Here is a 27,107-nt window from a genome sequence, read left to right as displayed (position 1 = left end):
TTTTATTTACAATTTTATTTTTGTAGGCAGTTTCACATGACAATAACTTGAATCCTGAAAAAAGTTAAGGGCTTTAAACTTCAGACTAATTTAAAGCGTTCTAATTTTAGCTCTCTAAATGTGTTTTTTTTTTTCTGAATGTGAGTAGCTATTATTTAAGTCAGTTATTACAGGAACTAATATTATTTATTACCAAAATTGAATACTTATCAAGTGCCTTAGGGTACAGGGATCAAACAAGAAGGCACAAATTGAAGTGTATAAAGTAAAACATAATTGAAATGCTATGAAAATAGGAAATCTAGTTTTTAAATAGAACCTTTCCAATGCGATTCTATGGTGAGTGCAGACTTAGAAGGATAGTTGCATTTGTGAAACACACCTCCAGGCCCAAGGTTTGAAAACACACACACACACACACACACACACACACACACACACACACCAGCAAGCAGCACTTTCATGTGTGGTTTCCTCTGAAGAATCTGATACTAGCTGCAATCAATCAAGGACCCCACCTTGGGCAGGAATAATTTTACCTGCGCTCAAAAGGTAACTGAGTCTTTAATTTGTGCTACATTGGCATTAAAAACCAAAAATAAAATTTGAAAGTAATAATACAATGTAAAGTATAATTGACTCTTAAGACATAAGCACTAGTTTCACTGACCTCTTGAAGAGTCCTGGAGCACTTTGCTATGTTCAAAGTGCTTTCACATTTGAAATTTGAATCTTCTAACCAACCAGGGAGTTTGGTAGATCAAACATTGTTATCATCTTTATTTCAAGATGCAGACACTGGATATCAGAGTCGTTCTATCATTTAGCTAAGGAGATTTTACATCCAAAACGGATGCTCTTTCAGCTGGTACACTTGTTACATTCTGCCACACAAGGTCCCCCAGAGACACACACTGCAGTAATCCCTGCTGTCTTACCCTTAAATAAACTCACTAACACCCCTCAGCTGTGTCATTTTGGTGTGCCTTGGGACCTCTGAGCACATTTACCCGGGTTACCTTCTATAGCAGTTCCTCTGAGAATGCAGTTGATTGACTGGTAGATTTGGCAAAACATTAAGTCAAAAGAGCATCAGAAAACATTACCTGGTAGGGAGCACCACACCAGCAAACTGCAAACTCTCCACCACATGCTGCTCTGGGTGCTGTCACCCTGGCTTCCTCCAGAGCCTGAAGGCGAGGCAGAGTGGTTTCTTTTGAAGGGGTGAGGCCGCAGCTCTGTGACCTCATGGGCGCCCTCCTCCCAGCTCTGGAAGCCCCCGCTTAGCTAGCTGCCCCCGACACCTCCTGCTGGAACATGCACAGGCCACACGTGTCACCTTGACTGTGGAGAGACGAGTGATGTGTTGGTGGCACAAATGAATCTACCCACGTGGGTAGTACTGGTAAGTCAACTAGTTGCAAGGCCTGGGGCGGGGGCCGGGGGGAAGGTGTGGGAGAGATATCAAAAAGCCCCTGTATGGTAATGTGACCTTATTGTCACAGTACTTGTCTAGTTTATTAAACAATTATAATTAAATAAGTTGGCTGAACCTTATTTCTAATTCTGGCAACAATTTATAATGGTTATTAGGATCAGAGTTCATTCATTCACATATTTACTCATTTAAAAAACCTGTATATCTACCCATCCATCATCCATCCATCATCCATCCATCCATCCCTTCATCTATTCAGCCACCTAGTGTGCATTGTTTTAAGATATAATCATATATAACAGATAAATCCTTGTTTTTAGGAGATTGTGATCTAGTTGGGGGTGACAATATATAAATGAACAATTTTGATATTTAATCCTCAATAATTGGACAAATTGAGATAGACTCAACTTCATCCTTCCAGGGATACACAGCAACATACTAATAAACTTATGTTTAGAAAATAGAGGCTACCCTGTAATATTTGAAAAATTATAAAGGAAGTATTTTCTGGTTCTAATTGACATGAGTGTTAATAGTCTGTAAATGTGTCAAGAGCTTGGGTAGGGAAAATTCTATCCATTAAAAATGTCTTTCAAATATTTTACCCATTTCAACAGGTAGAAAGAATAAGAAGAGGAGAGAGAATTGACCTTCCTTAAGAAGTTTAGTACAGCCCTGGCTGGTTTGGCTCAGTGGATAGAGTGTCAGCCTGTGGACTGAAGGGTCCCAGGTTCGATTCAGGTCAAGGGCATGTACCTTGGTTGTGGACATCCCCAGTAGGAGGTGTGCAGGAGGCAGCTGATCGATGTTTCTCCCTCATCGATGTTTCTGACTCTCTGTCTCTCTCTTTTTCTCTCTGTAAAAATATCAATAAAATATATTAAAAAAAGAAGTTTAGCACAAATCTAATATTTCTCAAATAGTATGGCGACATGAATGCCTAGGGCCATCAGCTGAAATGCAGATGGATAGGGTCAGCCCAGCTTGATTAATCAGACTCTCACTTGAATGGGGAGCCACCTGTGCCTACCACGCTCTCCAGGTGTATCTGGGAGTCTGGCCGCGCTGACTGTGAGAGTGTGGAGCAGAAACCCAGAGAGTGGGCGCTGCTGCCAGGCAGTGGGCGGGACCGTAGAAGGTTCTCCTGTTGGTTGACCGTATTGAAATATATGGACGCCCTTATGGAAGCAGGGAGTGTTGCATTGTACCATTTTAAAGAATAAGAATTAAGGCCATGCTGGTGTGGCTCAGTGGTTGAGGGTCGACCTATAAACCAAGAGGTCACTGGTTTGATTCCTGGTCAAGGCACATGCCTGGTTGTGGACTGGATCCCCAGTAGGGGGCACGCAGAAGGCAGCCGATCAATGATTCTCTCTAATCATTGATGTCTATCTCTCTCTCCCTCTCCCTTCCTCTCTATCTAAAAATCAATAAAAACAACATTTAAAATAAAGAATTAAGGACTTTGCCTGAGGTTCAGCCAACTTATTTAATTATAATTGTTTAATAAACTAGACAAGTACTGTGACAATAAGTACTTGTAGCAGAACTGAGAATACAAAACAACACTTTGAGTCTTTGGTCTGATTATTAATTTTTCCTCATAAGGTTCCCTCCATGGACTCCAGTTTTTATACTTAAGGCTCCATGGGTGTCTAAGCGTTTGACTTTCCTGCTAATGCCATGCCCTTGCTTTAGGGTGAGGCTTTATTGTTGTACCCTGTCGCCTACCCTCTTAAGAAAGCCCCAGAAAAGAACACATAAAGTTCACGGTAGGTGAGAACTGACCAGGGCTAGTGGCCAGCCTCTCACATGTCACCTAGAAGACTGCTGCTCTGTGGAGGGTGCTCTGACTTTCCCAGGCAAAGCACAGGCAGGGCCACCCGCGGTGCTGTCGGTGACATTCTGGACTCAGCAACACACGTCCTGGCTGATTTGTCAGACCTTGAGCTTATCATGTAACTTGAGTCTATGAGGAGGTAAAAAAGTCACTTTTACATGAAACAAAGTTAAAATGCCATCAAAGGACTTTTCATTTAAGCCCTTGAGGCGGGGGGTTGGGGGAGAGGGGTGGAGTTGCACCAATTTTTAACTAAATTCAGGCAAGGGGCCTGCAAAAGGTTCACTTCATTTCTCAATTGTTCAGTTGTGGTCTTCTGTTGAGTAAAAAAATGTACAGAAACACAGGTGAAAACAATGAACACAGGACTCAGGTGACCAGAGAATGAAATAGTCTGAGATTGAAACTTAAATTTACAGTGTAATCCATCCCAAATGTATTGATTTAATATAGTTTTAGTGCAATACCTATGAATGGATTCACATGACATTTACCAGTTGTTCATTTAACTGCAGACAGGTAGACTTTCTCTTCGCTTTCCATTCTAAAACTCAATTTTGATCTTCTTCTTCTAGCCAAAACTCCCAGTGGTTTCCTCTTGCATGAAGGACATAATCCAAACTCTTTAGCAAATCCTGCAAGGCCACCACACCCTGGCCACAGTCTACCTGTCAGCCCCTTTCAGCACTCCCCAATGTATACCCATAGGAAACTCTTGTTATATTTCAAGCATAGTTGTAGGCACACTGGGTCATAATTCACACTGTCCTCTCTGCCAAAAGCAGCCTCTCTTCTGGGGAGACTATTCACCCTCCCAGCCCAGGTCAAGTGGGGCGCTTCTCAGAGCTCAGTGGTGACCAGTGGCTGAGAACACGGTTCCTAACCATAGCTTACCTTCCTCACCTGTGCAACAGGTGTAATGACAGCACCCCGACATGGCTGTGGGGAGAACTGAAGACATTAACATACTTTAGTGCCCGGCACATAGTAAACACTGTATGAGTTATCTCTGACTGTCCTCTCTGCTCCCAGAAAAATTTCTCTATTTTCTTTGCCCCATGATCGTTTCTCTCTATATCCATGGTCAGCAACATGCAGCTCTTTGGCCCCTTGAGTGTGGCTCTTCCACAAAATACCACAGCCTGGGGGAGTCTATTTTGAAGAAGTGGCATTAGAAGAAGTTTAAGTTTAAAAAATTTGGCTCTCCAAAGAAATGTCAATCGTTGTCCTGTTGATATTTAGCTCTGTTGACTGATGAGTTTGCCGACCACTGCTCTATATCATACTAGTTTTATTTTTATTTGCATTAGATTTAGTTGAACACACATCTGTCTCCCTTGCTAGACTCTGAGCTCCCTGAAAGCAAAGTTTGCTTCTTACTTACCGGAGTGTCCCTGAGGCCTGGCACAACCCTTTCTTAAGATAGCTGTTTTTAAAATACTTTTGACATATAACTGACTGTCCATATTTGAATTGTACGATTGGGTAAGTTTTGACATACACATACACCTATCAAACCATCACCACAATCCATCGCCCCGAGAGCCCCCCGGTCTTTTTAATCCTCTCTGGCCCTTCCCACATCCCCTCTTAAAACAACCACCGAAGGCTTTCTGCACTGAAGCTGGCTTTAATTCTGTAGGTGCTGTGTGAATGGAATCCCACAGTGAGCACTCCCTTGCCTGGCTCCCTCACTCAGTGTCATTATTCCAAGGCTCATCTATGAGGAGCATGTGCAGGTCCCTCTTTCCTGCTGGGTCAGGGCTCAATGTGTGAACACACCCCAGTTTGTTCACCTTTCGCCTGTAGGTGGGCTTCTAGGCTGTTTGCCATAGTACAGTTTTTAATTCTTTCCTATTACATTGAAGCAATTGTAGGAAAACTTTAAATAAAGGAAAACTGTATTCTCTCACATTAGCTTTTCATGACAATCCTTTAATTCAGAGGGAAAGTTCAAGGTGAGCAGTCGTTAAACCAGGTGGCACACAGTCCTTCGCTGGCACTTGGGTGTACACTCTGTGTACCACCCAGACTCTCTCTTGATCTCCTGGTGGCCGGAAGATGAGACATGCCGGCTGGGCTCCTCTCTGAAAATTGCGCTCATTGGGAAAGAGCCGTCTCACAAGGGTCACGCCTGCAGGGCACCCGGGGTGGAGCTGAAGGCCTGCCCTGGCCTTGAGGAGGGGCGGCGCAGAGAAGAGCTCCTGCTCAGAGCTCCTGCCAGGTTGGGTGAGGCATTTGTTGGGACTGCATTTCAGCTCAGCTCCTCTCTCAGCCTGGTCTTGCTCCCTCCATGGATATTGACCCCGGAGCGCTCTGCACACCCCTGCACACAAATCTCCATTCAGCCTCGGACCCAGGCACCTGATCTGGGCACTGGAAACAGAGCGAGTGAGGGAGAGCATGAATGAGCTTCCACTGGAGATATGGACACTGCTCGCTGTGCTCTGAGCCCTGAATGGATGTTTGGCTTATCATTCTTCCCAAGCATCAAAGAAAATCTCATCACAGACTTCACTGGGCAATGAGAAGTGTATCCTTTTCACCCATGGTGGTGATATTCAGCTTGTCAGAAAACTTGACAAATGTCACAAGAGTTTATTGGGCTCAAAGAATAAACGTGGTGGTGGGGAAAATGCTGCGAGCCGGCTGTTGATGACGTGCACTGTGGTTTCTCGGCCCCTCCCACTCTCTCAGACCCACTCTCCAGCCGCAGGGGAAGCTGCCGCTGTGCTGCCTCGCAGGGTGCAGGGAAAGAAGGGGTCACAGTGGCCAACCAGTGACCTTTCCTTCTTCCTAATGGAACCATGGCTGCTGGCCGCCTTGTACGGGGGAGGCCTTGCAGCGGACGGCATTTGTCATGTTGATCCCCGTTGCCTGAAGTTCTCATGCCATGTTTTGGTGCTAATAGGAAGTAACACTTGATGGGGTGGGGTGGCGTGGGGACAGATTTTAGACAAACAAAAAAAGTTCCTTTCTATCTCCCATCATCACCTTGGTCAACATAGACCATCTTGAGAAAAAAGCAAACAGAAAAAAGAGACATTTACTAAGCAGGTGAAAGTTGGACTGCTTCAGGGGCCACAAAACACAGGGGATTTCCCCTGGATGGAAGCCACTGGGTTTTTGTTGCAATTACGAGAGAGGCCTGAACTTTCTTTTTGCCCTTTCATGGGTTTCTGTGAGGAGCACGTGGCCTTCCCCGAGGCCTGGGCAGGAGGGACTCACCTGCACTTCCCAGCAGGCGCTGTGAAGGCCAGTCCCCCCCAGTGCTGGGATTTGGGGGACTATTGTAGACTTACACAAAGTGCCAGTGAAGTCTCTAAGCTGGAGCAGCAGCCTTTGTAATTGGTTATTGATTGAGAAAAGGCTTCCTAGGATCAGCAGAACTTTAGTGGGATGCGTATGGGGGTAGGAAGGAGAGAGAACTAGACCAGTGGTCGGCAACCAGGCTGACATGGCTCAACAAACTCATTAGTCAACAGAGCCAAATATCAACAGTACAACAATTGAAATTTCTTTGGAGAGCCAAATTTTTTAAACTTAAACTTCTTCTAACGCCACTTCTTCAACATAGACTCGCCCAGGCTGTGGTATTTTGTGGAAGAGCCACACTCAAGGGGCCAAAGAGTCGCATGTGGCTCGCGAGCCACGATTTGCTGACCACGGAACTAGACTTGTCATCTGGCCCCTGCCACTAGCAGCCATGTAGCCCTGAGCAAACGACTTCCTCTTGGTCTCTGTTTCCACAATCATAAAATGGGGAGAATAACTGCGTACAAGGTGATTGGGAAGTATGAGTAAATACGGTACCCAAGTGCCCACTCAGTGGCACATGGACCCTCCATCCATCTTTAGACCCCAAAGGCCTGGGAATGCACCTCATCCCCATAAGCCCTGCAGGTCAGGTGTGCCTAGAGAAGGGTGGGAACTGAGCTTCTGTTCCCAAGGCTCTGCTAGAACTTAGTCTCATTAAACAAAACCCACGTGAAGGCTGATTTCAGGAGAAGGCACACAGGACAGCAGGCACCAGCTCTGGGTCTCGGCTCACAGGTCTCTCTCCGGACAGGGCTTCCCTCCATGTCCTAATCCACAAACGAGGAATTAGATGAGAGCAGTGCTTTCCAAGCTGTGTCCCTCAGGGGCCACAGAGTTCTGCAATATTTTCTTCAAAATTTATTTATGAAAATATTTTAAACTATTAATCCAGGATCTAGAACCAGGCTGACATGGCTCAAATCTGCCATGTGACTCACCAGCCTCATGACTTTGGGCAAACTATTGAATCCTTCTAAGACTCAGCTTCGACTTTGGTGAATTGGGACTAATAATAGTATCTGCTAAATAAATCGTGGAGGAGATGAAAGAGGCTTACACATATAAATTACTTAGAACTTGCTGGCTGTCACTTTGCCAGCTACTGGACACAATCTATTCATTTGTTATGCCAGGCAAACCAGTGTCTGCGTCAGACTCTGTGGGCTTAGAACAAATTCCAAATGCTTTATTCTGGTCTACAACAGAGGTCAACAAATGTTTTCTATAAAGAGCCAAGGTTTGTAGGCCCTATGGCTTTAACTGCTAACTTCTGCCATTGTATTCTGGAAGTAGACAGAGGCAATGTGTAAATGAATGATTGTGGCTGTGTACTAATAAAGTTTTATTTAAAGACACTGGAATTTGGATGTCATATGATTATTATGGGTCATAAAATAATATTCTTTTGATGCGTTTCAACCATTATAATTGTGGGCCATACAAACACAGGCTGTAAAAACATTCTTGCTTGTGGAATGTACACATACTGATTGTGGGCCAGACTCTGCTTGTAGATAATAGGAGTCCTGGTGTACAGGACCCCGTGTCTTCAGGTCTGCCTACTTCTGTAACCTCAGTTCCCCCACTTTGTGCCATCCCACTAAGCTTTTATTTCCTAACTCTTGTATTCTACCCCAGCCAGCTCCTTTCCACAGGGAACTTCTGCACTGCCTATCTTCCTGGAGCCTCCTTATTTGGCTCTTCACCATGACCCACTTCTGTTCAACCTTACCTGTCAGTGTTAAGTGCCACCTGCTTGGGGACATCTTATATAAAGTAGTACCCCCCTGACCCACACACCTCCCAAAGCTACTCTCTACCATATGACCCAGATTTTTTTCCTAAACAGCATTATTGGTCAGCAGCTGTAATTATGTATCTTGTCTATTTACCTGTTCATTATTCACCTGTCCACTACCTGAGAACAGGTAGTGGACAGCTTTCTTACTTGCTATGGTAGCCCCAGCCTGCCACCCTGCTAGGAACATAGAGTTCAATCAATGTTGTAGAAGGATGAATGAGTCCACAACTTCAGATCCTAGTTTTATACGATGAGTTATAATACTTGATATCCTCACTTGTAAAATGGTGATGAGAATCAAGTGAGAATGTGTTCTTAAGACTATGCAGAGTTATACAAAGGGAAGGTGGTAAGTCATTATGGCAGTTTCTTAGACAAACCACAGAAGTCAGCCACTCACTTTTACATTCTCTTCTATTACAGAAGCTAACTTGTGGGAGAATAGGAAAGTATTCTCAGTATGAATGAGGCCCTTTTCCTCCCTTGTTCCTGATACTCCCCAACAAGAAAATGGCTATATGTATAATATTTATGTTGGCGACAGCAAACATGATTATTTATTTCTTAACATGTAGTAACGCTATCTGTAGAAGTGGGGATCTTTGGGTGCAGCTGGAATAAGAATTTCTGGAGGCCCCCACAGGAGGATGAGACCTGTAGAAAGCTTTATTTCTGTGGAATCAAACCCCTGAGTTTCCAAGGCCCCTCTCCCATCTTCCTGCCAAGAAGAAGTCCCGTTTTGCTTTCAGCAGAGCTAAAATCAAACCCAGTGTTCCAGTCTCTGTTCCGCATGAGGGCACCATCCAATCCAGCATCAGAGGAGCTCAGATTGTGTTTCCTGCTGCATGAAGTCCATCATCCACTGTATGTGGGGTCTGCATGGCCGTGGGCCATGTGGCTATAGAGGGAACACAGGGGAGTACAAAGTCCAAGGAACTGGAGAATGAAGGTGAGCAAGAGCATGAACACCTTTGTTTGAGGGATTATATATTCGCAATTTTTTGTGGGTTTGCAATGGCCCTGTCTACTCTAGCCAACCCATGGCTTCCCAGGCTTGGCTGATAGGCAACTATCTTCCCTAGTCATCCTGATTCACTGCACATGCACCATCTCCCCTTAGGTGGACCCCTTCCTCAGGCACTGGCAGGGAATGGGTCAGTGATTCCTGGGGAGTGAAACTGCAGCTTCCTGATGAAGCTGCCCAAATGGCCATGCTTATAATATTTGGCCTCCCTTTCGCTCCTTTTCTATTATTAATAACTAGCTAATTGCAATGTTATCAGCCCCCCCCCCCCCGTTCCCTTAAAAAGAAACTAGCTTCTTTGTAATCTTACAAATGGCGAATGGATGAAGGTCTCTATCTTCTTGTAACTGTTTCATGCTGTCAATGGGCATAGGCCTGCCTATCCCAAGGCTCAGAGGTTCTCCCGTGACTGACAGAGGGACAAGGGAGCACACGGGATGGGGAATCTTCATGCTGGAAGAGGGATTTGGCAAAGTCCAGGTCAGTCTGGTGTCCCTGGGAGGTGGCATAGGCAATGTCAGAGGATGATGTGCTGGACAAGCTGCCATTTTTGGATTCTAGAAATGACCAACTTGACAAGAAGGTTAAAAGGCATAAGTGAAAAGTGAGAACACTTACAGCAACTAGATGTTTGGTGACAGGAAAAAAACCCATGTGACAAAGGGAAAGACTAGGTTGGAGAAGTGGCTTCACTGGAGGCAGGTGAGTCACACCAGTCTGAAGCCCTTTGACCATCATACTTAAATAAAGCAAAGGGAAATATGCTAAGACTAGAGGCCCAGTGCACGAAATTCGTGCATGGGGGAGGGGTCCCCTCAGCCCAGCCTGCACCCTCCCCAATCCAGGACCCCTTGGGGGATGTCCAACTACCCATCTAGACTGCCCGTCAACACAAGGGCAACCAGGAAGCTAAGTAAGCCTGGGTGGCTTCTCATGGCCAGGAGCAAGCCATCTGGGGTTTATGTTTATTTCTGGCAAAATGAAGTCTTTTTATTATCTCTTCAGAAGGAAGACTTTTTTGGTCCTCAACTTTAAAAAAATACATTTTGTTTATTTTAGCTTAAACAACTTCCAAGCACACGGATGCATTATTTTCCCTGTTTGCAGGCAGGCTTTACATATGTCGGGAAGGGCTGAGTGAGTGTGGGCTCTGTCACTTAGAGAACAGGTAAGAACCAGCCACAAGGCCAAACACGGCTTGGTGTTTTGTAATATGTGAACATTAGCTGCTATGTTTCTGTCAACATAAGAAACATTCAAACCTGTGAAGGATTTTCGTGAGTTTATTTGAGCCAACCTGTCAATAATTGTCGGGAAGCAGCATCTCAACAAACTGGGATAATGCTCTGGAGAATGGCAGTTTTTCACCTTGTTTTATACATTTCAATCAAAGGAGGAGAGGTAGGTGGGCTACAGGAAATCCACTGGTGATAGATTAGAGAGGTGAGAGAAAGCAAAGCAGGGAAACCTCTGAGATTGGATAAAAAGTAAAATGACAGACAGGTACCTCTTTTTGCTTAGGTGGGTGCAGGATAGTTAACAGTCAACAATGAAGTCAATAGCAATGAGGGGATGTGTGGTCTCCGCAGAGCAGTGCCTATGCTTCGAGGGGTCCAGAAATAGGGACATTACTTTCACATTTCAATATGTTATTGCAGATGCAAAAAAGACAATAGGCTCAGTTAAGGGAAGATGCCAGTCTAGAACATGACTACCCACCATCACTGCTTTTAGTTAAAAGGTTTTAGTTTCAGACCATCCTTTGTAGTTACTGCAGGTCTCTGAGTGTGTAAGGCTGCCCTGCAGGCCTCCCGAGCGGGTCAGGTTTAGTGTGTGGTCCCTTTCGTCCACATCTCCTCAGGATGTTAACCCTGCCAGAGTAGGATCTCGTTGTGTCCATGAAAACTGGCATCATTTCCTGGGCATACATTTTCCTACATGGTTTATTTAAAATCTATTTGCTTAACATATCATTACTTTAAAAATGGGGTCTATGTAAAGATTAACAACAACTAATATTGGAACAATTGTAACAATATAGGGTAATAACAGTCACGTGAGTGTGAAAAACGGGGTCTGTGGCTCTGGGCAGCGTGGAGCCTGCTGGGCTGGATTTCCTTTCTCTCTTACCCACATTCTCACACGTGGACGGCTCCTGAGGCACCTTCCGCATGGGCAGCGGTGAGGCCAGACGCTCCCACGTGGGCAGAGGAAGCGTTTTGGTGCTTGCCTTCCACCCTGGGATGGGTTTCCATCTCTTGAGCCTGATGACTCACAGGGACGCCCCATCTGAAGGGACCAGGCCCCCGTGCTGCCCAGCATCCTCCGTCTCCATCAGCAGTCGGTGGCCCTTGGCCCTCACACTCTCAATGGACATTTACCAGACCATAGTGACCACAGTAACAGCTGAACACATGACGGAGCACAGACCACTCAGACTTTAATACGAGGCCGCTCTGGGTTGACTGAGGACAGCTTCTACTAAAGCAGCTAAGGACCGCGGCAGGGAGATGCCTGCCGGCTGTGTGTGGAGCCCAGCCAGGAGCACGCAGGTGCCACAGGCATTCGTGATGCAGTTGGCGTGGTTTCTTTTTCATAGAGACCTCCTTCTCCCAATAAACACACCTGATTAGCACAGGAAAACAGCCCTGCGAGTGAGGAAGAAGCCAATATACCTCTGAAAGCGGGAGGTTTAGACTGGCCTGTGCATCACCAAAATACACGGCTGTTCTCACCTCGAGTGGTGATCAAAGAGCCAGCACACATTTCCCTGGGGATCCTGCACAGCACCCAAGAATAAACAGCTGCAAAATCTCATTTTTCTAGGAGTGATGGCAGCTACGTGGCACCAGGTCAGACATTTATAAGAACTAATTGTATATAAAGTTTGACTGCTCATCATTTTAATTTTAAATCTACACACATTGAGCGTAATATTACATGTACTTAAAAATCAAGTTATTTCTTATATATTATAGAGGCAATGCTTTTCCTTTTGGTGATTTTTCATAATGGCTAGTCACTTTTCTATGAAAATTCAATATATTGAAGTATTAAAGAGAAGCAAATCTCATTTTAATCCCATCTTAAAAAATGAAGAGCATCTTCCATCACCTAAGGAAACATCCCCCTTCACCTTTGTAAAGTGAATATTAACCTAAATAGGTGCTAACTTGCTCCTTCCCCAGCCTCCTAGGCCAGTCTGGTCCCTCCTGGCCCAGCAGCTCGCGCCTCTGGTTCTCACAGGGGCAGGACTACATTTAAAAGCAAACAGCCATCTGAGCACTTGGTGGAACAGTGCAGCTGTGACAGAGCCTGTGCGTCAAAGGCGGCTCCTCTGCATGCTAACACACACATCCGAGTAAATGAGAAGAGCAATCGGTACCACCTTCCAGCTGAACACTGGGCGGCAGCGCCCAGGCTACAAGGAACGCCTCCCTTTTCAGGGCACTGGACGCTTCCAGAGACAAGGACTCCAGGTGAGTGCAAGAAGAGGCTTTGTTCATACAAACGCACTGGGAGGAAGACATGATGGCAATGCTGAACACAGCTGGAGGGCAATCGGGATGCACTCCAAACACCACTGACAGAATGACCACGTCAGCCTAAAATGCAAGAAAATCAACAACACTGATTTATCAAACTGACATCACTCTAGAAAATATTATTTTTATTTATTTCTTGCAAAATCAGCTTCCAAATATAAGGTTACTTTAAAATAACTCTTTGGTTAAAGTATCATCCAAATAAAAAGCGGAACCTGCTGGAAGCCCTGCACTACAGGGTGAAAATGCCTCCCTCTTTCAAGCCGCCAGTGGCTATTTAACCAGCCATCAGAGTCTATGACTCTAGATGTCATGGAAACACTGTATCAGGAACTGCAGGCTGGGTGAAGCTGTAAGGCCCTGGCTACCAACCAGCGGGAAATGAAACTCAGCTTCTGCATTAAAATGGGCAGTCACTCCTGCCCACCAGGAGAGATGTGGGTTTGAAGTCACGGAAACCAAGAGCCACCCATGGGTGATACTGGGGTGTTACTAGAGCAAAATGCTGCAGACTTTCAAGCCTAGATTAAATCCTTCAGTTAATGTCACCTGTTTGTCTCCAGTAACTTTCTACACGAAAAGAAACCATTCCTTCTGCAAGGAGCCATTTGGTTTTGATCTGCATTTCCTCTCCCTTCCTTTCTTCTCCCGGCCCCCACCCCCTCAATCAACATTTGTTCTTAAGGAGCATCAGGCTGAGATAAAACATAACCAGCCTGCACTTCAGGTTGTAATATTAACCCAGAATTTTGGGATGAATATGAAACCACGTTTCTTTCAATACACATACATTCAACATGATTTCTAAAGAATTTCTCATTTGGAGTTTAAGTTTGGTTGTTTAAATAGATAAATGTGAAAAGAGAATTTAATGTGAATCAGATTTTTAGGCCATTTTGAAAAGTAATCTGGATAATCAAAGCAGAGGAATGAACTCTTTGTGTACTCAGTGTTTCCCACCTGAATTATTCAGAATGATTTCAGTCTCTGCCTCCTTTTGCTCATGCAGACAACAGCTCAAGGCTCTGTGCACACTGGGCCAAAGGCAATGGATTGCAGTCCATCCTGGGACTAAGACCACCAGAGGGAGGGGGAGGAGAGCCCATGTGGAACTTGGTTCTGTGTAAGTACAGACACAGCCCAGAACATGCTGCTCTTGTCCGGGAACCCACACGGGCGGTATTCAGGCATTGTCCTGGGCACTGAAGGCCATGGAAATGTGTGCAGAGCCTAATGCACAATGTACTAGCAAATGTGATTGAGCAGTGGCTCATGTCTTTATGGATAAAAGAACGAATGGCAGGCCAGTGCAGCTCCATGGCTAAGTGTCGAGCCAGCACCAAGAGGCCAGCGGTTCCATTCGATTCCCGGTCAGGGTACATGCCAGGGCTGTGGGCTCCATCCCCAGTAGGGGGTATGCTGGGGGCAGCCGTTCGATGTTGATGTTTCTCTCTCATTGATATTTCTCTCTCTCTCTCTCTCCCTTTCTCTCTCTAAAATCAATAAAAGCATATTTTAAAAAAAGAAGAATGAATGGCAGCTATCCTAGAGCCAGGATAAAAAAACAGCCCTTTAATGAGTATGTCACCATTTGAAGATTAAAACATTCATATTAACCACTGGTGTCAGCATAGAGTTACTTCCATATTCAGAAGCTGTTTGCACAATGCTAGAAATCAAGATTTGCTTCTTAAAATGTAAAATTCATGACACATTTCTTTAAGTGACTTTAAAACCCCCACTCTAATCCTCCGGCTGATCAGCACACATTCCCTCTTTGTTTCAAGGATCATCAAATTCCCGTGTCAAACAGGCTCATGGACCTGTTTTATACACCAGGCTTCATGCACTTGGGTTTGGAAGCGTCTTCAGCGCTGCAGTAGCTATTGGTTCTGTTTGCACTGATGTCCCTTTGTGGCTCACATCCTCACACAGTGAGCTGCACACCTGGCCACTGTCTGCTGCCCGCAGCCCTCAGCTAGCCACACAACTGAACAGACTCTGATAACTGATGTTTTGGCTTGATTGTCTTTTTTTTTTTTTTAATGAACTCCCTCTAAATGCAGCAAGTCTGAAGAGAAGCCACAGGGTGTGGTTCTCCTAACTGCATCTAAGTAGCCCTGTATACATATTTAAAATTACCCTAGAAAAGCAAACAAAAATGGCAGCTCAGGTAGCAGTGCAAGCATAACTGTCACCACTTAAACTAGATCCCTGACTTGGTTTGCACATCCCTCGTGTAGCTGGCGCCTCTGTCGCGGGCCTGGTATGACTGACGTGTACTGCATGTGAGTGGACGACACCCTGCCCTGGGCATATTGCACAAGAATGAGCTTTTTGCTCATTCAAATAATGTATGTCACACACACCCTTTCCGAACGTCAGACTCAAGGGCCAAGGAGGATCAGAAGTGCTGGGCTCCTTCAGCGGCAACACAGACCGTCAGCCACTTCGTGGTTTTCAGTTCTTTGTTCCTACAACTGACTACTTCACACACTTATCTTATTTCCTCCTGAGTATCCACAAGTGCTTCAGAGAGCAAAAGTGCTCTGTCTGCCCTTTCACAGAGCGTGGCTCTGCACAGAGCGTGGCCAGGGGCTCGGGACGCTTGAGCCGGGTCCCTGCCACCCTCTGGGCAGCGTCGGAGCTGGTGGCCCTGGTGGTCGTCTCTCGAGGGCAGAAGTCGAAGTGTAACCTCAGAACAGCTCTTTGCAGGGCCCGCTTGCTGATAACCTGAGAAGAACCCTTCAGCTTGGCGCTGCCTCACGGGAACATGGAGTTAAGAGGACCTCCCACCACCACACTGGCAGCTCAGGTCCCTCCAGCTGGGTGCTGGATGTGCTCCCTCCTCCAGCACCGCCTCCATGGCTGGCTCCTCCCTCCGGGAGCCTCGGGGTCTGGGCCAGAAAGGAAGGAAGGCTACAGCCTCTGCACTAGCAGGTGCCTCGATGTGGGAAGACAAGTCCCGAAAGCCTTGCTAACCAGAAAAGAGTCCAGAGAGAATGAGCTTTATCTCTGAGCCAAGTTTGTTTCCGATGCACAGTCTCCATCACGAGCATTTTAAAGCATGAAAGGGAGTGGGCTGAGTCATTCTGCGCTGTTGCTTATAGCGTGGAGCAGACTTCTTCGCTGTTACTAAACACACAATATGTCTCCCCCAGGCCTTCCAAAGCCTGTTTCCTTCCCCGGGTGTGGCTCATTCCTGTAGCAAGGTCTCTCTCCAGTTGAAGCCCCCAGTGGGCCCATGGGTGAGAGGAAGGATGGGTGGGTCCCTCAGCTGCCAGATTCCAGTTTCTCCCAGTTCTTCACAGGAGCAAAACCCCAAGTACGGAATCTGAAGGAAGAGTAGTAAAGAACAGGAAACAGATTTAATGCTGCAACTTTCACCTAAACAGAGATCTTCAGGTGGCCCTTGAAAATAAATATTCATAGGAATTAATAAGGGCTTTGTAGACAAGCATCCCCCCAAAACCCACAAAGAAAATGAAATGGAAAAAGCTGGTAGGCTCGAGGGAAGAGCAGTCACACCACAAAAGGACTCATCAGAAGGGCTCGTTAGATGTGCACTCTCCAGTGAGACGAACTGTGCACAGCTGGCTGCCCTGTGGTGTGGCAGGAAAGAGCACAGGACATGAAGCTGAGGTACTGGGAGTTAATTCCTAATTTAAAAAAATGTTTTTATTGATTTTTAGAGAGATAGGAAGGCAGAGAGAGAGAGAGAGAGAAACATCAATGGGAGAGAAACATCTATGGCTGCCTCCTGCCCGCCCCAAAGGGATCAAGCCCGCAACCCGGGCAAGTGCCCTGATCCGGAATCAAACTGGTGACCTCTGGTGCATGGGATGGTGCTCAACCACTGAGCCACACGGCCCAGGCAATTTCTCATTTCATAACTGCAAGTCAAGATAAAAATGAAGCTTAAACATTTCTGAAATTATAGTTAGACAATAGGAAAAATTACTCAATTTTTGAAAAGCTGCTGGTTTGTTTCACCCAGCTTTATTTATTTATTTCCATGTGTATCTGCAACATTCAGAGTTGAAGCTGGTCCTTCCTCACTTCAGGACTCATAGCTTTTAGAAGCTTATTTTTGTGTGTCCAGAGCTGCATTATAAACAAGACAAAAATCTCTGCCCTCAAGCCGCTTACAGAGCAATGGGAAGGACAGATGCATAAATAAGCTTTTAAAAACACGAGAAAAGAATTGCAATGGGGTTTGAACCAGGTTCTCTGGGATCACACAGAGGGGACATCTGAGTGTTCCGGAAGGAAATGGCGGGGGCGGGGGGTTGATGGCATGAAAAGGAGGAGTCCGAGGTGCCGGCCAGCCTCCTGGGCTCTCTGTCTCCCTGCCCTCTCTTGGGCTTGCTCTTCAGCCTGACAGTCTAAATCACTGCTTCCCATGGCCTCCCAGCCAGGCCCTCTCCCAGCCGAGCTGTCAGATGCTGTGCTTTGGCTCACTCACCGTTCTTCCTCCCACCCACAGCCCCTCAGGGGAAGCCAGACAGTCTGCTTAGTCTTTTAGCTACTTCCTATATTTTAGCTCAGAAACTAGAACTAGGTCAAACAGTTCTTTTTCTCTCACACAAGACCTAGTAAGCACCTTACACAGGTTACCACCACTCAGTAATGTTGGTGAGAGAGTCAATAAATGCATCTTCCCAGCTCAGAAAACTCAGCTGCCAGCAGTCACTGAACGGTTCTAAAGTCGCTGGGGCCACAGGCCCTGAATCGCAAGCATAATTACCTTTCGGACCATTTGTACAAAGTCCTTGGAGTTCTGAGGTGACAGGCCCTGAAGTTGGCAGGTACATGCTTCAAGGGAAGATGCATGGGCCACAATCAAGATGTTATTTCCTGGGGGGAAAGCAAGAACTGGGAAGACCATTTCTATCAAGACACATGCAAACGTTGGAAACACTGGAAGCCAAGCCTGGGCAGGGGCAGACATTCTCAAGGACACAACTTGGCCAAACAATATTTCGGAAATACTTAGTATTGTGAAGGCAGCCTAGTATCATTTTAAAAACCACTTTACTCATGAAACAACTATAGATTCATAGGAGGTTACAGATGTAGGTTACACGCACACATCAAATCACTGCTAAACTTTGCACAACATGGGTTTGAACTGTGCAGATCCACTTATGTGCAGGTTTTTCATTAGATGCTGTAAATGTATTTTCTCTTCCTCATGATGTTCTTAGTAACATTCTTTTTTTGTAGCTCACTTTATTGTAAGAATAGTATTCATACATAAACAAACAAAGTATGTGTTAACCGAAGGCTCAGTAAGGCTTCCAGTCAACAGTGGCAATTAGTAAAGCTTTGGGGGATTCCCAGCTGCATGGAGGCCGGCGCCCTTAACCCTGTGTTATTCAAGGGTCAACTTTACATGCCATAGGCATCATGTTATTCCTAAGTATATGCACACTAACATATATTTATATATTGTGTGGTACATATGTAGACTATGTATGCACACACACAGGCAGCGAAGTCCATGCACCCTCCACTTGCAGCTTCTTGCCTAACTGCTACACTTTCCCAGCCAGGAAATGCACATAGCCCAGTGCACATCGCTCACTTAGGTTCCACCAGGTGGACCCAGTTCCATCACGTTCAACCTTCTGTAAATACCACCACGATCAAGATACAAACCTGTTCTTTGCCTACTATGTGCTCCGTTCCGAGCATTACAGCCCCTCACCCTCACCCTCGGCCCAGTGGTTTCATTAAATACTGTGAGTGTATTTTTCATGTTGCCGCACTGAGACCTTCTGGTTGAGAACATGCTGGGTCTCTTTCTAGTAGGATCTCGGAGTGGTAATGAAGTGAGCGATAACTGAAAGGGGGAATCACTCACAATACTGTTGACCAGGGATTTCCATTGTTAACATTTTGGTGTATATAATTCCAGTCTTTGCTCTGTAAAGATTCATATTTTAACTTGAAAAAAGCGATGAGAATGTATCTACTCTTCTGTAACCTGCCTTATTTTGACTAAACATTTTATAGTGAAGACTTTTATATATCATTAAATATTTGAGTTCACTGTTTATAAAATTCAATAGCAAACAGATTTGAGTCTAACAGAACACTCCTTGGTTGGGGGCAGCAGTGACGGGATGTGCATTTGCATAGGGATATTTGTGTGGGGGTGTTCACCCACCTGGGTCAAATTACAGGAAAAACAGTGGTTTGCTAAAGAACTTCTAGAAACTGTACTGGGGAACCTCCATCACAGAGTGCAAGAAACATCTAAGTTACTTCATATCAAAACCAAGTCTGGTGTATCCCCATGGAATGCTCACCGCTCCAGGTATTCAAGTAAATGTCACAAATTTAACACGAAAGCATACACAAGAGTCTGGAAATATTTACTAAGCAAGTTAAAACATCTTGACTAGCCTATTAACCATGATGGAGAAATGGCCACATGTTTAAATATGGAGTCCAAAATAACACCACTTACCTTTACTTTTACATTCACTTATTATTTCTTTTGTTACTTGGAAACTTCTACTGATGTAATTGTCATAGGATTCTGAAACCACTAATTTGCTGACTGGAATGTGAGGTCTGTAATAGAAAACGAACAAAGGCAATATAACATGTTGATCCTAAGACAAAGCAATTGATATTACTCTTAAATTTTATTTCAAGACCCTTCTAAAGTTCCCATAATTCTGTTTATCCATTTCCCTAGAAGGGAAGGGGTAGAGTATTCCCACGCTTAGACATGGGGTTGAAATGTACACAATGTACAGAAATAAAGGCTATGGGTGCACAGTGTCAGAGAGACCAGCTCAAAAGTGATTCAGTGCAGGCTTCACTTGTTACTAGTAAATGATTGATAAGCAGCTTGGCCAGTTTTACTGACCATCAGTCCCAGGTCACATAGCCAAGAGGAAGCAAAGTGGAAGTTAGATCTCATTACCTATTCAGAGCACCAGATATTTCCTATGCCCCTTTTTAGTAGCCTTACAAATAATAACCTGCAAGGATAGGTTTTATTTCTTAAAATGTTGTTCCAGCTTTATTGGGATATAATTGACATATAACATTGTATAAGGTTAGGTGTATGACATGGTGATTTAATACACATGTACTGCAAAATGATTAGCACCATAGCCTTATCTAACATGTCCATCATGTAACATAATTACCATCTGTTTTTGTAGAAAGAATAATTAAGATATACTCTTTTAGCAACTTTAAAGTGCATAATATCTATTATTAACTACTAGAGGCCCAGTGCATGAAAATTCATGCACTGGAGGGGAGGTCCCTCAGCCTGGCCTGCCCCCTCTCACAGTCTGGGAGCCCTCAGGGGCAGGAGGCGACCCAGCGATCAGGGGAAGGCGATGCCCCATCACACCTCTGCTGCTGCCACTGCCGGCAGCACAGGCCTTGGCTGGCCCTGGTTACCTGAGCCTCAGGCAGCCCTGGGTGGCTGAGCAGCCGCCATCCGAGGCTTGCCTGCACCTCGGACCGGCCCTAGGTGGCTGGAGGGCAGAGGGGACTGGGGGACTCTGGAGGCAGGCCCTAGGTGGCTGGTAGGGCTGAGGGGACTGGGCACCACCATCTTGTGGCTGTGGGTGCCACCATCTTTGAGGGTGTGACAGTCAATCAGCATATTCCCTCCTTATTGGTTGTGGGCGCCATCTTTGAGGGTGTGACAGTCAACATATTCCCTCCTTATTGGCTGTGGGTGCTGCCATTTTTGCGACAGTGTGAGGGTCAATTAGCATATTTTCTCTTTATTAGATAGGATAAGCACATTACAGTCATATACATTAGATCCCCGGGATGTATTTATCTTGTAACTGGGAGTTTGTGCCCTTTGACCAACAACTCCTGTTTCCCCCCAGGCCTGGTAACCACTGCTCTAGCGTCTGTTTCTCTGAGTTTGTTTTTTGTAGATTCCACATAAGTGATGTGTTTAGATGTTTCTGAGATCCTGTTTTCCTTTCCTTTGGCTATAGACCAGAGGAGGATTGTTGGATCATCTCATAGCCTATTTTAATTTCTTCAAAAGTCTCCATTCTGTTGTCCATAGGCCAGGTACCACCCTATAAAAGGTTCCCTTTTCTTCATATTCTTGCCAAGAGCAGATAGCTTTTGCATTTTGATGATAAGCATTGGAATAGGTGTGAGGTGATAATTCATTGTAGCTTTGATTTTCATTTCATTGATGAGTGATGTTAAGCATCTTGTCATATACTTGTGGGCTATTTGTATGTCTTCTTTGAAAAAAATACCTATTCGGTCCTCCCATCAATTTTTTAACCTAAATTTCATTTTTTCAATTACAATTTACATTTACAGTATTATTTTGTATTATTTCAGGTGTACAGCGTAGTGGTTAGACAATCACATATTTTACAAAATGGCCGCCTGATATTTCCTGGACCCTTCTTGGCATCATACATAGCTATCACATGTTGACTATATTCCCTGTGCTGTCTTTACACCCCCACGACTGCTCTGTAAATACCAATTTGTACTTCCTGACCCCTTCACCTTTTCGCCCATCTCCCCTCTGGCAACCATCGTGGGTCTCTGTGTCTATGCGTCTGTTTCAGTTTTGTTTGTTCATTTATTCTGTTCTTCAGATTTCACATATAGGTGAAATTACATGGTATTTGTCTTTTTCTTGACTGGCTTCTTTTACTTAACATAATACTTTCTGGGTCCATCCACGCTGTCACAAATGGTAAGATTTCATTCTTTTTATTTTAAGGCCAAGTCACATTCTGTTGTATATTAGTACCACTTCTTTACCCGCTCTTCTGTTGGTGGACACTTGGGTTGCTTTCCTATCTTGGCTATGTAAACAATGCTGCAATGAACATAGGGGTGTTTATATTCTTTTAAATTAGTGTTTAGAGTTTCTTTGAATACATGTCCACAAGTAGAATCACTGGATCATAAAGCAATTCCATTGTTAATCTTTTGAGGCCTTTCCATATCGTTTTTCACAGTGGCTGCACCAGTCTGCATTCCCACCAACAGTCCACAAGAGTTTGCTTTTCTCCACATACTTGCCAACACTTGTTTGTGGATTTATTAATGACAGCCATTCTGACACATGCAAGCTGATATATCACAGTGGTTTTAATTTGCATTTCTCTGACGATTAGTGAGATGAGCATTTTTTCCTATGTCTATTAGCCATCTTTACATCCCCTTTTTAGAAGTATTTATTCAGGTCCTCTGCCCATTTTGTACCTGGATTGTTTGGGGGGGGGGGTGTTGTGTTGTATGAGTTCTTTATACATTTTTGTATATTAACTCCTTATCTAACGTATCACTGGCAAATCTTTTCCCATTAAGTAGGTTGTCTTTTTGTTTTGCTGATGGTTTCCTTTGCTGTGCAAAAACTTTTTAGTTTGATGTAGTCCCATTCGTTTATTTTTCCTTTGTTTCTGAAAGGGTTAAAGAGAATAAAAGGGGGCAGAGAAAGACTTACTGTGCTTAGCAGATATCCTGCAGAAAGCTTGCAGCCTTGAGCACAGCATAGCTCAGACAACCAGGAGACACCTGGCATGGCAGGAACCAAGGACAGACCGGACCCTACGTCAGCAGAGCGGCTTGCAGCCAGCCAGGGTTAATAAAAACCTCTCTCTCCCTGCTCTCTTCGCTGATGCCTTTCTCGGTCTCAGCCCACCTGCACCCAGGTGCCCGGAATAAAATCTCTTTTGATACATTATGGCCTCATGTCATAGGTATGCTACCCCAGCCCACTTGAACCTTTCATTTGGTGCCAAAAACCCGGGAAGGTCTAGTCAGGGTCTGGTAAGAGCCATTGCAGGGTTCCAGAAACCGGGCACTTGGCACTCAGAGACGTGATCATCCGGCTCCTGAGCTCCCCTTGTGTCCTGGGAAGCCCCCAGCCACGCTCCTGCATGGCTGAACTTCTGCTGAACTCATGACACTGACTTGGGCCCCCAGCCTTCCTCCAGACCGGTCTGGGTCGTGCCTGTGACTGGATAGCGGACGTCTCCTTGCCTTGCCTCCTCCTGCATCAACACCGGGCACAGATTCACGGGTAAGTGGCTTTAGTTTGTTTTCCTCTGTCGGGACTGTCCTGTCATTTGGGTTTGGAGCCAGGCTCCGGGCTGATACTGTTCAGCCGGCCCCACGGAAATCCAGCGCTGGTCAGGACAAGTCCTGGGGGGAACCAGGTTCCCTCGCCCCCTCTCCTGACGGGGATGCCTGTCACGGAGGGGGGCTCCATCCGTTTGTGGTGAACATTAGGGGGAGGCGGGGATGCCTTTCTCGGCCTTAACTTCACGGAAAGCAGACCTTAAGCCACTGCCAGTTGCCATGGGGAATTGGCAGCTGACCATTCCCTGCACCACACCCCAGGCTGTCTACCTAAAAGCCTTCAGACCCTGGAATTCATGCAGGACTTCTGGTCTCAGTATAACGGCACTTTCAATTTCCAAATCCTAACTGACCTTGACAGTTCCCCACAGGCAGGGCAAGTGGTCTGAGGTCCTGTATATTCAGGCTTTTTCACACTCAGGACACATCCTTCTCTCTGTGACAGCTGCTCTCCCTCACAGCTTTTCCTTCTTCACTCTGAGCCCTCAGAGGATCTCAAATCCTCCTCCTCCTTCACCACTTTGATCTCGCCAACCATCCCCCTGCCCCCCAGCCTAAGACTCCTCAGGCAGCCTGAGATCCCACCACCCTACCCAGCAGATCCCACCGCCACCACCCCATCTCACACCAGCTCTGGAGCAGCTTTCAGCTCTCTTCCTCCTCCAATTCCTGCACTAGCCTTAAAGGCCCCCTTGGAGAGATTGCTGGTGCCAAATCTGGCTTCATGCCCAGGGCCACGCAGATACCCTCAGCCAGCAGGCCCCTGCCCTCCCAGTCAGAGCGGGTGTTGTCCCTAACAGGGACCCACAATGGAACTATCAGGAAGGGCAGGCAGGTCGCAGGTCTCAAGACCACACTGTTATCTGCCTAGAAGGACTGGGAAACGCAGCCCACAAAGCAGTTAATTATTTAAAAAATTAGCAGAGGTCACCCAGGAAAGACACGAAATCTGGCAGTCTTCCAATCTCCTTACAGAGGCCATGAGAAAATACACCAATCTTGACCCTACAAGCCCAGAGGGGACAAACCCCCCAACGAGACCTTTTAAACATGACATTTAGGGTCTTTAATAACAGAGACAAGGAGACCCAAAACCGAAAACAAAAGATGAGACCAGGCCAAGGCTGAGGCCCAGAAGGAGGCCTTCCAGCTCCTAGCCGCTCTCACGATCCCAAACCAAGTGCTGGTCCTCCAACCAAGAGTGAGTCAGGGGCTAAGCCTCCTCCGGGCCCTGCTTCAAATGCAACAAGAGAGGACACTGGGCCAAGTCCTGCCCCAACCCGAGACCCTCGCCTGGGCCCTGCCCAAGGTGCGGGAGGGAAGGCCACTGGAAATCAGACTGTAGTCTGGCCCCTCCAGGTCGGACCTCAGCAAGGCCTCCCTCTGGATACGGTTTGGAGCTCCAGACCTCCTGGGATTGGCCACCGAAGACTGAAGCTGCCCAGGCCCTGATAGGGCCCCACAGACTTACATCACCAGGACAGAGCCTCGGGGAACAACTGTGGTGGCAGGTAAGCCCATCTCCTTTTTAATTAACACTGGGGTCACTGCCCTCTCCGAATTCACTGGGACCCTTGTCCCCTCCTCAGCCTCTATTATGGGGGTTGACAGATTAGTCTCACAGTAGCCACCTCACCTCTACACTGCATCTCACTAAATTCTCCCTTATCCACTCTTCTTGCCCGACTGAAATGGTACAGACATCCCCTCATAAAGCCCAGCTGTCCCAAACGACAGTCACCTACTTCAATTTCACTCTCACCCCATAAAGCCATGCCGTTCCTTAGTCTGTAAACGCCTTATCTCCTCCATCACTGTCCCCTCCTCTAAACAAGAAATACTCTCCTTTCTCAGGCTCACTAGGTACTCTCACCTCTGAGTTCCCAACTTCAGTTTTCTTGCAAAGCTCCACTATAACATGACATGGCAAAGGGACTCCTCACTGAGCCTTTAAATCCCAAGACCAACATTCTCACCCTATTAATGCTCTGACCTCAGCGCCTTCACACACACACACACACACACACACACACACACACACACACACACACACACCTCTTTTTCCAAAGACAACTTTCTTTACTACAAAATTATAAACGCTTACTTATTAGTCCGGCTACTATAAGAAGCTGAACTCATTATCACCCAAACCTTAGCATGTTATCTCTAAGGGAAAATGTGGCAGTTTTAAATCCAACTGGCCAGAGGCCTGGGAACAGACTGCTCGGCCTATTCCCTTCTCCCCCTGCCTTTTCTCCATCCTCATTCCCTATACATAATTTTCCAAAGTCTTTGGAAACTCTGAAACTTTAGAACATTGCTAGATTAAATCATAAACATCTAAATATTCCAACAAGTTATAAATTCACCTGATTTTAGCTTTTATTACAAAAAAATCTACAAAGTAAATTTAGAACTGTTAATATAATGCTTTGTTAAAGATATATTTCTTAAAAGTGAGAATGTTCATCAATGTCAATCTAAGAAATGCTGGCTGTTTACTTTTAATTATCATTGGAAAATTAAGATTTAAAAATTATATGGTTTTAATAATGGAAGGCATGGACATGCATTTTTAAAGAAAGTTAAAATTATAAAAATGTTTATGAAAATTACAAAAGGTTTGTAGGGAAGAATATTAAAAAATTATATAAATAACACAAACCAGTGAGCCAGGACAAGCAGAAGAGAAAAAATGAAATAATGAAACAGCAGTCCACAGCCATCTAGTAAATCCTATCTTCCCTGAACTAAGGACACTTAAAAATAAATAATTTAAGAATAAAACTCATTTTGGTATATTAGACTACAACCCTCCAAATTAATGGCTCTTTCCTTCCACCAGACCATTGGTCATAACTCATTGTTCTAACTTTTATCCCAGTAATACCAAAATGTATAAAACAGTTTGTCTCCACCAGGTTACAAGCCCCACTTGTACTCAGGAAATACCATGCCTAAACACCATCAAAACCTCCTTTTGTGCCCAGGCCTCATCATCCCTGACCCCTAGGGCAAGGACAACAGGCCAGATACAAGTGTAAAATCTCACCAGAGCAGAAAGCTCCACATGCCTAGTAAGGGGCAAAACTGAAAACAAACAAACAAAAAAAAAAACTGCCTCTAGAATAACCTACCCTCCCACTAGCCTTCCTGAGAAAAATAGGCCCTCCACATACCAGCCAAATGGCTAATGAGTTGTATACCCAGGATTCCACATTCCTACAGATTGTTAGTGACAACATTGCCTTGCCTGGCGCAGACTATCCCATCTGAACAGTGCAAGATATTTTTGAACTCATTACAGACCTCTGGCTCCAGGGCAATTTACAGGGTTTCTCTTCAGATCACATCTATTTACCTTCATAGTGCTTCTAAATCTCGCAGATCTCTTATATCCCTAAGATGGTCCCCCTACTCACCCTAGACTATCTTTTAGCCAAAAAGGGAGGGGTTTGTTTAATTGCTGACACCTCCTGTTGTTTTTATCTAAAATCTACAGATCAAATAAAGGAAAGAATACAGCGCATTCTACAGAATATGCAATGGCTCAAGGAGGTCAGACAGGACAGCCTAGAGCAGTCCATATGGTCCAGCCTACAAGCAGCTCTGCCCAAATTAACCTAGTTTTTACCCCTTTTAGTCCCCCTGACACTATTTCTCCTCCTCCTCCTCGGGTCCTGCATTTAAAAATTAGTTGCCAAGTTTATACAAACAAGATTACAAGTCTTAGTTAAGACAGTAGCACAGTTTGTCCTTACCCAGGTAAAGGGACCCTACAGGCCTATACCCCAGGAAATAATCTAAATTTACTCCTTAGGCATGCATGACAACCCTTCTCATGCAGGAAGTAATAAAAGAGAAACGGTGACCCATCCCCCTTCTTTTCCTTTATATATACCCTTTAAGATGGGAATGAAAGGGTAAAAGAGAATAAAATGGGGCAGAGGAAAACTTACTGTGCTTAGCAGATATCTTGCAGAAAGCTTGCAACCCTGAGCACCGCATAGCCCAGATAATCACTA

The 27,107-nt window shown here is 45.3% G+C and overlaps 2 protein-coding genes across 2 annotated transcripts in view; both read right to left on the bottom strand.

Annotated features, from left to right (window-relative positions):
- Positions 1 to 11,801, bottom strand: part of CRTAM (cytotoxic and regulatory T cell molecule) — a gene marked incomplete at both ends in the record, with an annotated part of 42,204 nt that extends 30,403 nt beyond the window's left edge. The window contains 6 exon segments of the mRNA XM_080649862.1: positions 1,107 to 1,226; positions 1,229 to 1,248; positions 1,250 to 1,267; positions 1,269 to 1,298; positions 1,300 to 1,344; positions 11,701 to 11,801. Of these exon segments, the coding sequence (XP_080505988.1) occupies positions 1,107 to 1,226; positions 1,229 to 1,248; positions 1,250 to 1,267; positions 1,269 to 1,298; positions 1,300 to 1,344; positions 11,701 to 11,801 (334 nt within the window).
- A 1,274-nt stretch (positions 11,802 to 13,075) lies between these two features.
- The window catches only part of UBASH3B (ubiquitin associated and SH3 domain containing B), a 163,081-nt gene continuing 149,049 nt past the window's right edge, over positions 13,076 to 27,107 (bottom strand). The window contains exons 12-14 of the mRNA XM_080649825.1: positions 19,445 to 19,551; positions 17,717 to 17,826; positions 13,076 to 16,303 (exon numbers count right to left, since the gene is read on the bottom strand). Of these exons, the coding sequence (XP_080505951.1) occupies positions 16,166 to 16,303; positions 17,717 to 17,826; positions 19,445 to 19,551 (355 nt within the window). The 3' untranslated portion in view covers positions 13,076 to 16,165. The remainder of the gene's footprint in view (positions 16,304 to 17,716; positions 17,827 to 19,444; positions 19,552 to 27,107) is intronic.

The sequence above is a fragment of the Plecotus auritus genome (assembly GCF_963455305.1).
Source record: "Plecotus auritus genome assembly, chromosome: 13".
NCBI classification, from domain to species: domain Eukaryota; kingdom Metazoa; phylum Chordata; class Mammalia; order Chiroptera; family Vespertilionidae; genus Plecotus; species Plecotus auritus.
The sequence above is the reverse complement of the archived record's forward strand: the minus strand, read 5'-3'. Positions and strand labels throughout refer to the sequence as shown.